This window comes from Tachysurus vachellii, chromosome 19 (assembly GCF_030014155.1).
Source record: "Tachysurus vachellii isolate PV-2020 chromosome 19, HZAU_Pvac_v1, whole genome shotgun sequence".
In the NCBI taxonomy this organism is placed as follows: Eukaryota; Metazoa; Chordata; class Actinopteri; order Siluriformes; family Bagridae; genus Tachysurus; species Tachysurus vachellii.
The window spans coordinates 10,069,969-10,087,342 of NC_083478.1; the positions used below are offsets into that span (position 1 = coordinate 10,069,969).

General features: G+C 37.5%; 2 protein-coding genes across 2 annotated transcripts; both read left to right on the forward strand.

Annotated features, from left to right (window-relative positions):
• Positions 1–1,539: 1,539 nt before the first annotated feature.
• LOC132862134 (protein BTG1-like) lies at positions 1,540–2,415 on the forward strand. The gene is made up of 2 exons (XM_060894007.1): positions 1,540–1,657; positions 2,180–2,415. The coding sequence occupies exons 1-2, from the start codon at positions 1,540–1,542 to the stop codon at positions 2,413–2,415; spliced, it is 354 nt and encodes a 117-aa protein (XP_060749990.1).
• A 9,107-nt stretch (positions 2,416–11,522) lies between these two features.
• On the forward strand, positions 11,523–12,398 carry LOC132862397 (protein BTG1-like). Its single transcript, XM_060894397.1, has 2 exons — positions 11,523–11,640; positions 12,163–12,398. Exons 1-2 carry the CDS (start codon positions 11,523–11,525, stop codon positions 12,396–12,398), a joined length of 354 nt encoding a protein of 117 aa, XP_060750380.1.
• The last annotated feature ends 4,976 nt before the right edge of the window (positions 12,399–17,374 follow it).

The window sequence follows — 17,374 nt, forward strand, 5'->3', positions numbered from 1 at the left end:
ATTACTAGTTGGTATGTTACAACTTGGGCTACATTCCACTCCTTAATATACTTTTGTCAACTTCACTCTTACCAGTTCCCACTCTGTCACCTTTTTAAAGGTCATTTTTTTCAAAGTGAAGATCCATTTGATCATTCGCTTGAGAGTTCTCAATCTCTCAAGCGACACTGTAAATGTTTCAATTCTATTAGATTGGAATCAGTTTAAAATTATATTATGATGACCTTTTCATTTGTAATTAGGTCAATAAATAATAAAAACTTATATAAAATTGGCACTTTTGCAGGAGTAATGCAGGTTGAATTATGAAATGCAATACACCTGCTGTATCATATTTGATACACATATATTCAACATTATTTTAAAATAACATTCTGTACAAATATCAATTTAATATTAGTTGCTTCAATATATATAACCCAGCAATAAATATATGCTATTTTTACCGTAACTTTTTCAAAATGAGCAAAGATGTCCCTTCAAAAAACATAAAGTCAGTCCATGAAGACAGCCGTATTGGAAAAGACATCCTAAAGCCTGCTTTTGACTGCAGGGCTTAGTGACGTCCACTAGGGGGCAGAAGACAAGTCTCAGATTGTATGCAACAGGTTTTTGAGGAATGTAATGATAATGCAGGTGTTCCAGAGGTCTCAGAATCTCATGTATCAAATATAATACATTTACCATTTTAGGGTTCAGACCAAATGTGGAGCAAATTTGACTAGATTTTAAATACATAAAGCTTTTTAATCAACTGATAAGAGTAATTTGCTTTTTGTCCCCCAACAAAATCCTTTCTAGGTTCCTCACATAGGTATATTATATAGATATATTACTTGTTTTTTTTTTCAGGTTACTAACTGCAGCTTTTTGCTCTGTACAATTGGACATTAGAGGTTTGTTAGACATAACCTTTCTTTTATATGGTCAAGTGCTAATAAGGAAAGACAGCAAAAGTTAAGGACAGGAAAAGAATGAAAGAGACGTCTAATTTGACACAAGAATTTATTATAATAATACACTGTCCGAAACGAAAATTAAATTGTACAGCATTTAACATCTATTCTGAATTTTCTTCCAGTCTGTAATAAAGAACAGGGGATGTGATCATTCACGTTATAGCAGTCATGTGTGATTTTTGTTTATGTATGTGGGTTTGTACTTTTACTCGGTTCATAGTTAATTAGTGTTAAATGTTGAATTTAAATTGAAATGAAAACACTGTGTGACGTCACTTGAATGACTGATGACGTTTCCGCGTATTCAGATGGAACCTTTGCGACAACCAGAGAGTTTAAGTTAGAAAGAGCAGGAAATTTGTCCGCACTTGCTTCAACGTCAGAGCTGATAATTACACTGTACTCACAGAGTATTTTTAAATATAAATCGCTTCAAATCCTTCTTTGTTTTGTATATTATATATTTAATCAGGTAACTCTTTCATCCTGAACAGTAACAGACGTTTTTCCCGACTGTGGCTCTAAATACATCGCCATTCTAATCCATCGGTCTTTTTACAGGTGTTGCTGTTCGGCAAACATGAGAACAGAAGTCTCTACAGCTGCTAATTTTGTTAGCAGTCTGGTCAGGATGACTGGCCTTCTTACTGAAGATCAACTTCATCACTTAAACTTTTCCCTGCAGAAGACGCTACTTGGTACGAGGAGTTTCAATATTCATTATAGCCTGTTTTTTTTTTCCTTCTAGTCATTCACATTTCTACAGATAGTTTTATCAGACACGTATTGACTAGATAAATACATTGAGTTATTTTTTTATACTATAAAATTAGTTATTATATAGTTATTAGTTACTGGGCTTTCTAAAGTTCTACATTGTGTCTGCCCTGAAAGGGAAACAAATTTAAACGAAAACAGAACAAAGCGAGAATTTTGAATCTGCTGTAGGCCTTGCATATACAAGTACATCTTGGTATAACTAAAAAAACTAAAAAAACTAAACTAAAAAAATAACTAAAAAAAAAAACTATAAGTTTTTAAAAAATGTATTAATACTACAGCCATAATTCACTTAGTCTAGTGCCTGATTCTAGACCTGGGTGGTTGTAGAGTGAGTAGTGCTTGTAGGCTGCTTGTGGGTGGTGAAGGCGGCGTGACAGAAAATAGAAAATAGTATTGAGGATCCTTTCTTATCTTGCTTTACCTTTTTTTTCTTTCAGAGTACTACGAGCAACACTGGTTTCCCCAAGATCCTTGCAGAGGGTCAGGCTACAGATGCTTGCGCATCAACCACAAAATGGACCCTTTGATAGGCAAAGCTGCCTGGGCCGTTGGCATTACACAGGAGGAAATCTTTTCCCTGCTTCCATGTGAGCTAACACTGTGGGTGGACCCGAATGAAGTGTCGTATCGCATTGGTGAAAATGGATCCAGTTGTGTTCTTTATGCGTCCTGATCACCTGCCATATCTTACAACACTGCAAACATTCAAGAAGTCAGCTGTAAAGCAAAACTATGCCTTGAACAATCAGTATGATGAAGAATTTTCCACGTTATTTTCCTCTGGATGCTACCATTTTTTTTTTCATGTATAAAACTACTCATGAATTAAAGTGTTGGTGTTTTTTGTAACAATTGTAGTAGTCAAATATCTTATTCAGGGGATGTGACACAAATCTGTACAGTTGCTCAATCATTTTAACATTGTTAATAGTGATTTGGGGTTAAGCTTGACTAGTTGGTATGTTACAACTTGGGCTACATTCCACTCCTTAATATACTTTTGTCAACTTCACTCTTACCAGTTCCCACTCTGTCACCTTTTTAAAGGTCATTTTTTTCAAAGTGAAGATCCATTTGATCATTTGCTTGAGAGTTCTCAATCTCTCAAGCGACACTGTAAATGTTTCAATTCTATTAAATTGGAATCAGTTTAAAATTATATTATGATGACCTTTTCATTTGTAATTAGGTCAATAAATAATAAAAACTTATATAAACTTGGCACTTTTGCAGGAGTAATGCAGGTTGAATTATGAAATGCAATACACCTGCTGTATCATATTTGATACTCATATATTCAACATTATTTTACAATAACATTCTGTACAAATATCAATTTATTATTAGTTGCTTCAATATATATAACCTAACAATAAATATATGCTATTTTTACCGTAACCTTTTCAAAATGAGCAAAGATGTCCCTTCAAAAAACATAAAGTCAGTCCATGAAGACAGCCGTATTGGAAAAGACATCCTAAAGCCTGTTTTTGACTGCAGGGCTTAGAGACGTCCACTAGGGGGCAGAAGAGAAGTCTCAGATTGTTTACAACAGGTTTTTGAGGAATGTAATGATAATGCAGGTGTTCCAGAGGTCTCAGAATCTCATGTATCAAATATAATACATTTACCATTTTAGGGTTCAGACCAAATGTGGAGCAAATTTGACTAGATTTTAAATACATAAAGCTTTTTAATCAACTGATAAGAGTAATGTGCTTTTTGTCCCCCAACAAAATCCTTTCTATTATTAACTCATTTTGAGAAACCACTTTATTCTGGTAAGGGTTGTGGTGCATCTCTAGATCCTATGCTGGGAATGCTGGAAGCAAACAGGACCCAACAAAATTCTTCCTAGTTTGCTGAGGTTTATAGGTTAAATGAGCAAAAAGTGTACAAAATGCACATTAGAGGTTTGTTAGACATAACCTTTCTTTTATATGGTCAAGTGCTAATAAGGAATGACAGCAAACGTTAAGGACAGGAAAAGAATGAAAGAGACGTCTAATTTGACAAGAATTTATTATCTAGACTCAATTGAAATTTGATAATGAATGCATCAGCACACTGGCATGAGTGCATGAATGCATCAGCTTAGTCTTTGAGGTGTTGGTTTACCAATTGGAAGGTTGTGAGTTTGTATCCCAAGTCCAGAAAGCTACTACTTTAACCCTTAATTTCTCATTTTTGTAAAGTGTAAGTCACTTTGGAAAAGGGCGAAAGTCTGTATGTACTCATATTAGGGACCTACAGCTCATATTAAGGCATTTATAGTGTGCTGATACAAGTCAAACAGGATAAAAAAAATAATGGTATGACAATGCTTCACTTCACTGATATAGTTTCTGCTGTATCTCATATCACAAAAGCTAGATCACTTTAGACAATGCAAAATTTACAGTGTACATAATTCATATGTATAATACAGCAAGACACATGAGCTTCTTATACTGATTTTTCCAGAATATCATTCAATATATTTCAATGTCCATTCGTAAAAGGTTAATCTGTTAAAGGTTACTGATATATGATGGTCATTAATAAGTGCTGTTGATTTTCTTCTTTTGTGACTCAACACACAGTCTGTAGCATCTGTGGGAGAATTAAATATTTGCCCCAGATGGAGGTTTTGAACAGTTTGCAGTTGCACACAAATCAGAAAAAGAACTTGACATGTTGTCAGAGCCTCCTCTATGAAATACAACATATGGATTTAAGACCACTCACTCATCTCATTTTCTACCGCTTATCCGAACTACCTCGGGTCACGGGGAGCCTGTGCCTATCTCAGGCGTCATCGGGCATCAAGGCAGGAGACACCCTGGACGGTGTGCCAACCCATCGCAGGGCACACACACACTCATTCACTCACTCAATCATATGATACGGACCATTTTCCAGAGATGCCAATCAACCTACCATGCATGTCTTTGGACCGGGGGAGGAAACCAGAGTACCCGGAGGAAACCCCCGAGGCACGGGGAGAACATGCAAACTCCACACACACAAGGTGGAGGCGGGAATCGAACCCCGACCCTGGCGGTGTGAGGCAAACGTGCTAATCACTAAGCCACCGTGCCCCCCGGATTTAAGACCAGTTTATGGTAATTCAGTTAGTTTTCTGACAGCTTTATTCTTATTGGCTGTCAGAGCAAATGACATATAGAAGTCATACTTTGCAAAATCTGATGTATTTTTGCAACTAGTATATGTATCATATCTATCAGTGAAATGAAAGGTTTCACTGCTGTGAGGGTTATTCTAAATTATGTGTTGCATCTAGATTAAGAATTGCTTATTTATCTTTTTTTATTTTTAACTATGTAGCTGCTTAACCTTCTGTGGGGTGTTGACTGATAGGTGTATTGAGATGCAAGCTGAGTCTGCCAGGCTTCCCTTTAATAAATTTTGCATCTGTCCAAGGGTTCACAGTTCGTATGATGCAGGTACTGCAAGGGCATCCAACAGCACACAGTGAGTAAAAGGCTGTCACAGTAGTTCATAAGCAGGGCCCCCACAAAATTACTTTAAAGGCTCTCGGTGAAGACACAGATCTAAACACTTATGGTCTTGCTCAATACCACTTCTGAATTGTAGAAAATGGACCTACAGATGTTATTATTCTCCTTTCTGCTTCTACCATGGATGTTATGTGCAGCAGCACAAAATGATCCAATGGATCTTCAAGAGAATGGTTTTCTGAAAGGGGATTTAGAGGAGTGGCAGTAAGAAGATAGCATTTTCATGGAGGTAAAGAAAAAAAGGTAAGAAGCCCAATAAAGTCTAACTGAATCCAGGACAGGATTTTTTTAACAGTGCATGCTGACTATGTGCTAGCATGTTTGTAAGAATTTACTTGCAGATTTTACCTTTAGAATAAAATATATTTTAATGCAGTACTTTATATCATTGAACCATTTTCCTCAATTTATACACAAGAAAATTCTGAAATAAAAGTGCATCATACCAGATACTGTATGAAATATCTAAGAAATGTTATGCAGAAGACAGCAGTGCAACCCACGTCCATGCTGGGACAAACATTCTGTTGCACACGCACTTCAACAAACTGGAACTGAACTGGAAACTGGAAAGGACACATTTAAGAAGCATTAAAGAGCATAGTACATTATATATAAACCAATCTTTATTTTTCCTTCTTCTTAACTTCTTTCTTTACTCTTAAATTTTTGGTTGGCCCTCGTTCAAGGAAAAGGTCATTGCAGCACCAGACTATGAAACAGTGGATAATGCAGGTGATGAAGGTTCAGCGGTAGAGAAAAAGAAGCAGGTGATTGTTAAATGTATATATAAAAACTTACATCAATGAAAATATTCAAGTTAGAATAGTATTTACAGTAAGATGATGTCAATGATTTCCTCCTAGATCTTCCCACTTTCTTGCTGAGTGTACAAGTATGCTTCTCTGGATCTGTGTATTGTGAAGAGGTCAGCCCAGAATTGAAAATCAGTGCCGGCTCTGCCAAAGGAAACCACATACCTTTATGTATGCATCAATAAAATCTCCAAAATCACCAACAAGGATTTTGCTGCTTGTAAGGAAAATTATAGAGAGAGTGGCTAAAGTGAATGCAATGTGTATTATCTGGCCCTTAATTAGTGTACTCAGAATAATGAATGATATTTTCTGAAAGGCAACATCTGAAGTCAGCACACAGCTCTTGCAAAGGAAAGAGTTTTGACCTATTAAAGCATGCTTCCCAAAGCATAAAGTCAGATATTTCATTCACTTCTTATGTGCTGCAATTAGTCACTGCACCACTCTGACAGAACTTTGGAAAAAAGCATATTTTAAGATATGATACTTCTCTACTTCCTACGAAGGCTGAGAAAGGCACCTATCCCTCCCCCCATCCTGGCCATGTTCTACAGAGGGAACATTGAGAGCATTCTGAGCAGCTGCATCACTGTCTGGTTTGGGAACTGTACGATCTCGGATCGCAAACCCTGCAGCGGATAGTGAGGACAGCTGAGAAGATCCTTGGGGTCTCTCTTCCCTCTATCATGGACACTTACACCACACGCTGCATCCGCAAAGCCAACAGCATTGTGGATGACCCCACACACCCCTCACACACACTCTTCACCCTACTGCCGTCTGGATAAAGGTACCGAAGCTTTCGGGCCCTCACGACCAGACTGTGTAACGGTTTCTTCCCACAAGCCATCAGACTTCTCAATAACTGAACTGAACTGTACTGAGCACAACATATGCACGCACATCATCTGTATGGACTGCACAGACAAACACAAAACACACACACTGACACATTAAACTGTTTACATGCTGCTTACATCCATCAAACTGTTTCCATGCTGTTTTGCACACTTTTTTGTTCTTTTGCACAAACTGTCCAACATTTCAGCCGTTTTGCACATACTGTACAATATTTCAGTCATTTGGTGTTTTTGCACAATTCTATATATTATCTCAAGGACCTGCTGCTAAGAAACTCTGTTCATTCAAATGTTACCGCACGAAATATTGTTTGAACATTCGGTATTCACATACAGTATTTACACTGGTCGGCGCTGTTTCTGTTTACTGTTTATTGTCTTTTGTGTATTGTATTTATTGTCTTTTGTGTATTGTATTTTTTGTCCTTTTTGTCTTGTAACTTTTTGTCTGCACTGTCTTTTGTCCTGCACTGTCTTTTGTCCTGCACTGTCTTGTCTGTCTTGTTTGTCTTGTCCTGCACTGTTTGCACCAGGTTGCACAATTGCACTTTATGTGGCTAAGACTAACACGAACTTTAGACGAAGTTTTAAGATGAACTTTTTCCCTGCTTCCATGTGAGCTAACACTGTGGGTGGACCCCAATAAAGTGTCGTATCGCATTGGTGAAAATGAATCCAGTTGTGTTCTTTATGCGTCCTGATCACCTGCCATATCTTACAACACTGCAAACATTCAAGAAGTCAGCTGTAAAGCAAAACTATGCCCTGAACAATCAGTATGATGAAGAATTTTCCACGTTATTTTCCTCTGGATGCTACCATTTTTTTTTTCATGTATAAAACTACTCATGAATTAAAGTGTTGGTGTTTTTTGTAACAAGTGTAGTAGTCAAATATCTTATTCAGGGGATGTGACACAAATCTGTATAGTTGCTCAATCATTTTAACATTGTTAATAGTGATTTGGGGTTAAGCATGACTAGTTGGTATGTTACAACTTGGGCTACATTCCACTCCTTAATATACTTTTGTCAACTTCACTCTTACCAGTTCCCACTCTGTCACCTTTTTAAAGGTCATTTTTTTCAAAGTGAAGATCCATTTGATCATTCGCTTGAGAGTTCTCAATCTCTCAAGCGACACTGTAAATGTTTCAATTCTATTAGATTGGAATCAGTTTAAAATTATATTATGATGACCTTTTCATTTGTAATTAGGTCAATAAATAATAAAAACTTATATAAACTTGGCACTTTTGCAGGAGTAATGCAGGTTGAATTATGAAATGCAATACACCTGCTGTATCATATTTGATACACATATATTCAACATTATTTTACAATAACATTCTGTACAAATATCAATTTATTATTAGTTGCTTCAATATATAACCTAACAATAAATATGTGCTATTTTTACCGTAACCTTTTCAAAATGAGCAAAGATGTCCCTTCAAAAAACATAAAGTCAGTCCATGAAGACAGCCGTATTGGAAAAGACATCCTAAAGCCTGTTTTTGACTGCAGGGCTTAGAGACGTCCACTAGGGGGCAGAAGACAAGTCTCAGATTGTATACAACAGGTTTTTGAGGAATGTAATGATAATGCAGGTGTTCCAGAGGTCTCAGAATCTCATGTATCAAATATAATACATTTACCATTTTAGGGTTCAGACCAAATGTGGAGCAAATTTGGCTAGATTTTAAATACATAAAGCTTTTTAATCAACTGATAAGAGTAATGTGCTTTTTGTCCCCCAACAAAATCCTTTCTAGGTTCCTCACATAGGTATATTATATAGGTATATTAGTGTTTTTTATTCAGGTTACTCAGACTCTCTTGGTCCGACAAGCAAAAACACAATATGTACATTTACTGTAGGCCATTTTTGTTATTAACTCATTTTGAGAAACCACTTTATTCTGGTAAGGGTTGTGGTGCATCTTTAGATCCTATGCTGGGAATGCTGGAAGCAAATAGGACCCAACAAAATTCTTCCTAGTTTGCTGAGGTTTATAGGTTAAATGTGCAAAAAGTGTACAAAACGCACATTAGAGGTTTGTTAGACATAACCTTTCTGTTATATGGTCAATTGCTAATAAGGAAAGACAGCAAAAGTTAAGGACAGGAAAAGAATGAAAGAGACGTCTAATTGGACACAAGAATTTATTATCTAGACTCAATTGAAATTTGATAATGAATGCATCAGCACACTGGCATGAGTGCATGAATGCATCAGCTTAGTGTTTGAGGTGTTGGTTTACCAATTGGAAGGTTGTGAGTTTGTATCCCAAGTCCAGAAAGCTACTACTTTAACCCTTAATTTCTCATTTTTGTAAAGTGTAAGTCACTTTGGAAAAGGGCGTCATCTAAAAGTCTGTATGTACTCATATTAGGGACCTACAGCTCATATTAAGGCATTTATAGTGTGCTGATACAAGTCAAACAGGATAAAAAAATAGTAGTAGTTTCTGCTGTATCTCATATCACAAAAGCTAGATCACTTTAGACAATGCAAAATTTACAGTGTACATAATTCATATGTATAATACAGCAAGACACATGAGCTTCTTATACTGATTTTTCCAGAATATCATTCAATATATTTCAATGTCCATTCGTAAAAGGTTAATCTGTTAAAGGTTACGGATATATGATGGTCATTAATAAGTGCTGTTGCTTTTCTTCTTTTGTGACTCAACACACAGTCTGTAGCATCTGTGGGAGAATTAAATATTTGCCCCAGATGGAGGTTTTGAACAGTTTGCAGTTGCACACAAATCAGAAAAAGAACTTGACATGTTGTCAGAGCCTCCTCTATGAAATACAACATATGGATTTAAGACCACTCACTCATCTCATTTTCTACCGCTTATCCGAACTACCTCGGGTCACGGGGAGCCTGTGCCTATCTCAGGCGTCATCGGGCATCAAGGCAGGATACACCCTGGACGGTGTGCCAACCAACCGCAGGGCACACGCACACACACACACACACACTCATTCACTCACGCAATCACACACTACGGACAATTTTCCAGAGATGCCAATCTACCATGCGTGTCTTTGGACCGGGGGAGGAAACCAGAGTACCTGGAGGAAACCCCCGAGGCACGGGGAGAACATGCAAACTCCACACACACAAGGTGGAGGTGGGAATCGAACCCCGACCCTGGCGGTGTGAGGCAAACGTGCTAACCACTAAGCCCCCGGATTTAAGACCAGTTTATGGTAATTCAGTTACTGAACTGTACTGAGCACAACATATGCACGCACATCATCTGTATGGACTGCACAGACCCACACAAAACACACACACTGACACATCAAACTGTTTACATGCTGCTTACATCCATCAAACTGTTTCCATGCTGTTTTGCACACTTTTTTGTTCTTTTGCACAAACTGTCCAACATTTCAGCCGTTTTGCACATACTGTACAATATTTCAGTCATTTGGTGTTTTTGCACAATTCTATATATTATCTCAAGGACCTGCTGCTAAGAAACTGTGTTCATTCTAATGTTACCGCACGAAATATTGTTTGAACATTCGGTATTCACACACAGTATTTACACTGGTCGGCGCTGTTTCTGTTTACTGTTTATTGTCTTTTGTGTATTGTATTTATTGTCTTTTGTGTATTGTATTTTTTGCCGTTTTTGTATTGTCTTGTAACTTTTTGTCTGCACTGTCTTTCGTCCTGCACTGTCTCTTGTCCTGTCGTGTCTGTCTTGTTTGTCTTGTCCTGCACTGTTTGCACCAGGTTGCACAGTTGCACTTTATGTGGCTAAGACTACTTACTAAGTCCTTATAGCCCTGTCTTTGTTTTATGTAGCACCATGATCCTGGATAAACGTTGTCTCATTTCGCTATGTACTGCAACAGCTATACTGTATATGGTTGAAATGACAATAAAAGCTTCTTGACTTGACTTGACTTGACTTGACTTATAGGCACATTTAAAAAATTGTTCTGACCAGCAATCTAATTTCGGAAATAGAGGACAGAGAGTTCTTTAAACTGGACCAACTGGAGGAACTATCACTGGCTGGGAACCAAGTAACTAAATTAAAATCGCAATAGACCCAAAATGGCATCAGATCAACAATTTTAAAGGTATTGAATGCATCATAACGTGTGCCAGTATTTCACATGACAAGATCATCTATTTGATGTTGTTTTAATTTGTAACATAAGTATTTTTAATTCCAGAAACTCAAAAAGATGCCATACCTTTACCTAATTTGTGACAACGAATTGGAGGGCATTCCACCACCTCCAGAGAGCCTGCATGTTGCAGGAACCTGATGGAACCTTTGCGACAACCAGAGAGTTTAAGTTAGAAAGAGCAGGAAATTTGTCCGCACTTGCTTCAACGTCAGAGCTGATAATTACACTGTACTCACTGAGTATTTTTAAATATAAATCGCTTCAAATCCTTCTTTGTTTTGTATATTATATATTTAATCAGGTAACTCTTTCATCCTGAACAGTAACAGACGTTTTTCCCGACTGTGGCTCTAAATACATCGCCATTCTAATCCATCGGTCTTTTTACAGGTGTTGCTGTTCGGCAAACATGAGAACAGAAGTCTCTACAGCTGCTAATTTTGTTAGCAGTCTGGTCAGGATGACTGGCCTTCTTACTGAAGATCAACTTCATCACTTAAACTTTTCCCTGCAGAAGACGCTACTTGGTACGAGGAGTTTCAATATTCATTACAGCCTGTTTTTTTTTTCCTTCTAGTCATTCACATTTCTACAGATAGTTTTATCAGACACGTATTGACTAGATAAATACATTGAGTTATTTTTTTATACTATAAAATTAGTTATTATATAGTTATTAGTTACTGGGCTTTCTAAAGTTCTACATTGTGTCTGCCCTGAAAGGGAAACAAATTTAAACGAAAACAGAACAAAGCGAGAATTTTGAATCTGCTGTAGGCCTTGCATATACAAGTACATCTTGGTATAACTAAAAAAACTAAAAAAACTAAACTAAAAAAATAACTAAAAAAAAAAACTATAAGTTTTTAAAAAATGTATTAATACTACAGCCATAATTCACTTAGTCTAGTGCCTGATTCTAGACCTGGGTGGTTGTAGAGTGAGTAGTGCTTGTAGGCTGCTTGTGGGTGGTGAAGGCGGCGTGACAGAAAATAGAAAATAGTATTGAGGATCCTTTCTTATCTTGCTTTACCTTTTTTTTCTTTCAGAGTACTACGAGCAACACTGGTTTCCCCAAGATCCTTGCAGAGGGTCAGGCTACAGATGCTTGCGCATCAACCACAAAATGGACCCTTTGATAGGCAAAGCTGCCTGGGCCGTTGGCATTACACAGGAGGAAATCTTTTCCCTGCTTCCATGTGAGCTAACACTGTGGGTGGACCCGAATGAAGTGTCGTATCGCATTGGTGAAAATGGATCCAGTTGTGTTCTTTATGCGTCCTGATCACCTGCCATATCTTACAACACTGCAAACATTCAAGAAGTCAGCTGTAAAGCAAAACTATGCCTTGAACAATCAGTATGATGAAGAATTTTCCACGTTATTTTCCTCTGGATGCTACCATTTTTTTTTTCATGTATAAAACTACTCATGAATTAAAGTGTTGGTGTTTTTTGTAACAATTGTAGTAGTCAAATATCTTATTCAGGGGATGTGACACAAATCTGTACAGTTGCTCAATCATTTTAACATTGTTAATAGTGATTTGGGGTTAAGCTTGACTAGTTGGTATGTTACAACTTGGGCTACATTCCACTCCTTAATATACTTTTGTCAACTTCACTCTTACCAGTTCCCACTCTGTCACCTTTTTAAAGGTCATTTTTTTCAAAGTGAAGATCCATTTGATCATTTGCTTGAGAGTTCTCAATCTCTCAAGCGACACTGTAAATGTTTCAATTCTATTAAATTGGAATCAGTTTAAAATTATATTATGATGACCTTTTCATTTGTAATTAGGTCAATAAATAATAAAAACTTATATAAACTTGGCACTTTTGCAGGAGTAATGCAGGTTGAATTATGAAATGCAATACACCTGCTGTATCATATTTGATACTCATATATTCAACATTATTTTACAATAACATTCTGTACAAATATCAATTTATTATTAGTTGCTTCAATATATATAACCTAACAATAAATATATGCTATTTTTACCGTAACCTTTTCAAAATGAGCAAAGATGTCCCTTCAAAAAACATAAAGTCAGTCCATGAAGACAGCCGTATTGGAAAAGACATCCTAAAGCCTGTTTTTGACTGCAGGGCTTAGAGACGTCCACTAGGGGGCAGAAGAGAAGTCTCAGATTGTTTACAACAGGTTTTTGAGGAATGTAATGATAATGCAGGTGTTCCAGAGGTCTCAGAATCTCATGTATCAAATATAATACATTTACCATTTTAGGGTTCAGACCAAATGTGGAGCAAATTTGACTAGATTTTAAATACATAAAGCTTTTTAATCAACTGATAAGAGTAATGTGCTTTTTGTCCCCCAACAAAATCCTTTCTATTATTAACTCATTTTGAGAAACCACTTTATTCTGGTAAGGGTTGTGGTGCATCTCTAGATCCTATGCTGGGAATGCTGGAAGCAAACAGGACCCAACAAAATTCTTCCTAGTTTGCTGAGGTTTATAGGTTAAATGAGCAAAAATTGTACAAAATGCACATTAGAGGTTTGTTAGACATAACCTTTCTTTTATATGGTCAAGTGCTAATAAGGAAAGACAGCAAACGTTAAGGACAGGAAAAGAATGAAAGAGACGTCTAATTTGACAAGAATTTATTATCTAGACTCAATTGAAATTTGATAATGAATGCATCAGCACACTGGCATGAGTGCATGAATGCATCAGCTTAGTCTTTGAGGTGTTGGTTTACCAATTGGAAGGTTGTGAGTTTGTATCCCAAGTCCAGAAAGCTACTACTTTAACCCTTAATTTCTCATTTTTGTAAAGTGTAAGTCACTTTGGAAAAGGGCGAAAGTCTGTATGTACTCATATTAGGGACCTACAGCTCATATTAAGGCATTTATAGTGTGCTGATACAAGTCAAACAGGATAAAAAAAATAATGGTATGACAATGCTTCACTTCACTGATATAGTTTCTGCTGTATCTCATATCACAAAAGCTAGATCACTTTAGACAATGCAAAATTTACAGTGTACATAATTCATATGTATAATACAGCAAGACACATGAGCTTCTTATACTGATTTTTCCAGAATATCATTCAATATATTTCAATGTCCATTCGTAAAAGGTTAATCTGTTAAAGGTTACTGATATATGATGGTCATTAATAAGTGCTGTTGATTTTCTTCTTTTGTGACTCAACACACAGTCTGTAGCATCTGTGGGAGAATTAAATATTTGCCCCAGATGGAGGTTTTGAACAGTTTGCAGTTGCACACAAATCAGAAAAAGAACTTGACATGTTGTCAGAGCCTCCTCTATGAAATACAACATATGGATTTAAGACCACTCACTCATCTCATTTTCTACCGCTTATCCGAACTACCTCGGGTCACGGGGAGCCTGTGCCTATCTCAGGCGTCATCGGGCATCAAGGCAGGAGACACCCTGGACGGTGTGCCAACCCATCGCAGGGCACACACACACTCATTCACTCACTCAATCATATGATACGGACCATTTTCCAGAGATGCCAATCAACCTACCATGCATGTCTTTGGACCGGGGGAGGAAACCAGAGTACCCGGAGGAAACCCCCGAGGCACGGGGAGAACATGCAAACTCCACACACACAAGGTGGAGGCGGGAATCGAACCCCGACCCTGGCGGTGTGAGGCAAACGTGCTAATCACTAAGCCACCGTGCCCCCCGGATTTAAGACCAGTTTATGGTAATTCAGTTAGTTTTCTGACAGCTTTATTCTTATTGGCTGTCAGAGCAAATGACATATAGAAGTCATACTTTGCAAAATCTGATGTATTTTTGCAACTAGTATATGTATCATATCTATCAGTGAAATGAAAGGTTTCACTGCTGTGAGGGTTATTCTAAATTATGTGTTGCATCTAGATTAAGAATTGCTTATTTATCTTTTTTTATTTTTAACTATGTAGCTGCTTAACCTTCTGTGGGGTGTTGACTGATAGGTGTATTGAGATGCAAGCTGAGTCTGCCAGGCTTCCCTTTAATAAATTTTGCATCTGTCCAAGGGTTCACAGTTCGTATGATGCAGGTACTGCAAGGGCATCCAACAGCACACAGTGAGTAAAAGGCTGTCACAGTAGTTCATAAGCAGGGCCCCCACAAAATTACTTTAAAGGCTCTCGGTGAAGACACAGATCTAAACACTTATGGTCTTGCTCAATACCACTTCTGAATTGTAGAAAATGGACCTACAGATGTTATTATTCTCCTTTCTGCTTCTACCATGGATGTTATGTGCAGCAGCACAAAATGATCCAATGGATCTTCAAGAGAATGGTTTTCTGAAAGGGGATTTAGAGGAGTGGCAGTAAGAAGATAGCATTTTCATGGAGGTAAAGAAAAAAAGGTAAGAAGCCCAATAAAGTCTAACTGAATCCAGGACAGGATTTTTTTTAACAGTGCATGCTGACTATGTGCTAGCATGTTTGTAAGAATTTACTTGCAGATTTTACCTTTAGAATAAAATATATTTTAATGCAGTACTTTATATCATTGAACCATTTTCCTCAATTTATACACAAGAAAATTCTGAAATAAAAGTGCATCATACCAGATACTGTATGAAATATCTAAGAAATGTTATGCAGAAGACAGCAGTGCAACCCACGTCCATGCTGGGACAAACATTCTGTTGCACACGCACTTCAACAAACTGGAACTGAACTGGAAACTGGAAAGGACACATTTAAGAAGCATTAAAGAGCATAGTACATTATATATAAACCAATCTTTATTTTTCCTTCTTCTTAACTTCTTTCTTTACTCTTAAATTTTTGGTTGGCCCTCGTTCAAGGAAAAGGTCATTGCAGCACCAGACTATGAAACAGTGGATAATGCAGGTGATGAAGGTTCAGCGGTAGAGAAAAAGAAGCAGGTGATTGTTAAATGTATATATAAAAACTTACATCAATGAAAATATTCAAGTTAGAATAGTATTTACAGTAAGATGATGTCAATGATTTCCTCCTAGATCTTCCCACTTTCTTGCTGAGTGTACAAGTATGCTTCTCTGGATCTGTGTATTGTGAAGAGGTCAGCCCAGAATTGAAAATCAGTGCCGGCTCTGCCAAAGGAAACCACATACCTTTATGTATGCATCAATAAAATCTCCAAAATCACCAACAAGGATTTTGCTGCTTGTAAGGAAAATTATAGAGAGAGTGGCTAAAGTGAATGCAATGTGTATTATCTGGCCCTTAATTAGTGTACTCAGAATAATGAATGATATTTTCTGAAAGGCAACATCTGAAGTCAGCACACAGCTCTTGCAAAGGAAAGAGTTTTGACGTATTAAAGCATGCTTCCCAAAGCATAAAGTCAGATATTTCATTCACTTCTTATGTGCTGCAATTAGTCACTGCACCACTCTGACAGAACTTTGGAAAAAAGCATATTTTAAGATATGATACTTCTCTACTTCCTACGAAGGCTGAGAAAGGCACCTATCCCTCCCCCCATCCTGGCCATGTTCTACAGAGGGAACATTGAGAGCATTCTGAGCAGCTGCATCACTGTCTGGTTTGGGAACTGTACGATCTCGGATCGCAAACCCTGCAGCGGATAGTGAGGACAGCTGAGAAGATCCTTGGGGTCTCTCTTCCCTCTATCATGGACACTTACACCACACGCTGCATCCGCAAAGCCAACAGCATTGTGGATGACCCCACACACCCCTCACACACACTCTTCACCCTACTGCCGTCTGGATAAAGGTACCGAAGCTTTCGGGCCCTCACGACCAGACTGTGTAACGGTTTCTTCCCACAAGCCATCAGACTTCTCAATAACTGAACTGAACTGTACTGAGCACAACATATGCACGCACATCATCTGTATGGACTGCACAGACAAACACAAAACACACACACTGACACATTAAACTGTTTACATGCTGCTTACATCCATCAAACTGTTTCCATGCTGTTTTGCACACTTTTTTGTTCTTTTGCACAAACTGTCCAACATTTCAGCCGTTTTGCACATACTGTACAATATTTCAGTCATTTGGTGTTTTTGCACAATTCTATATATTATCTCAAGGACCTGCTGCTAAGAAACTCTGTTCATTCAAATGTTACCGCACGAAATATTGTTTGAACATTCGGTATTCACATACAGTATTTACACTGGTCGGCGCTGTTTCTGTTTACTGTTTATTGTCTTTTGTGTATTGTATTTATTGTCTTTTGTGTATTGTATTTTTTGTCCTTTTTGTATTGTCTTGTAACTTT

Coding starts and splice junctions, on each gene's coding strand:
- LOC132862134 (XM_060894007.1), top strand. CDS start 1,540: ATGAGAACAGAAGTCTCTACAGCTGCTAATTTTGTTAGCAGTCTGGTC. Junction 1,658..2,179: donor CCTGCAGAAGACGCTACTTG/GTACGAGGAGTT, acceptor TTTTTCTTTCAG/AGTACTACGAGCAACACTGG.
- LOC132862397 (XM_060894397.1), top strand. CDS start 11,523: ATGAGAACAGAAGTCTCTACAGCTGCTAATTTTGTTAGCAGTCTGGTC. Junction 11,641..12,162: donor CCTGCAGAAGACGCTACTTG/GTACGAGGAGTT, acceptor TTTTTCTTTCAG/AGTACTACGAGCAACACTGG.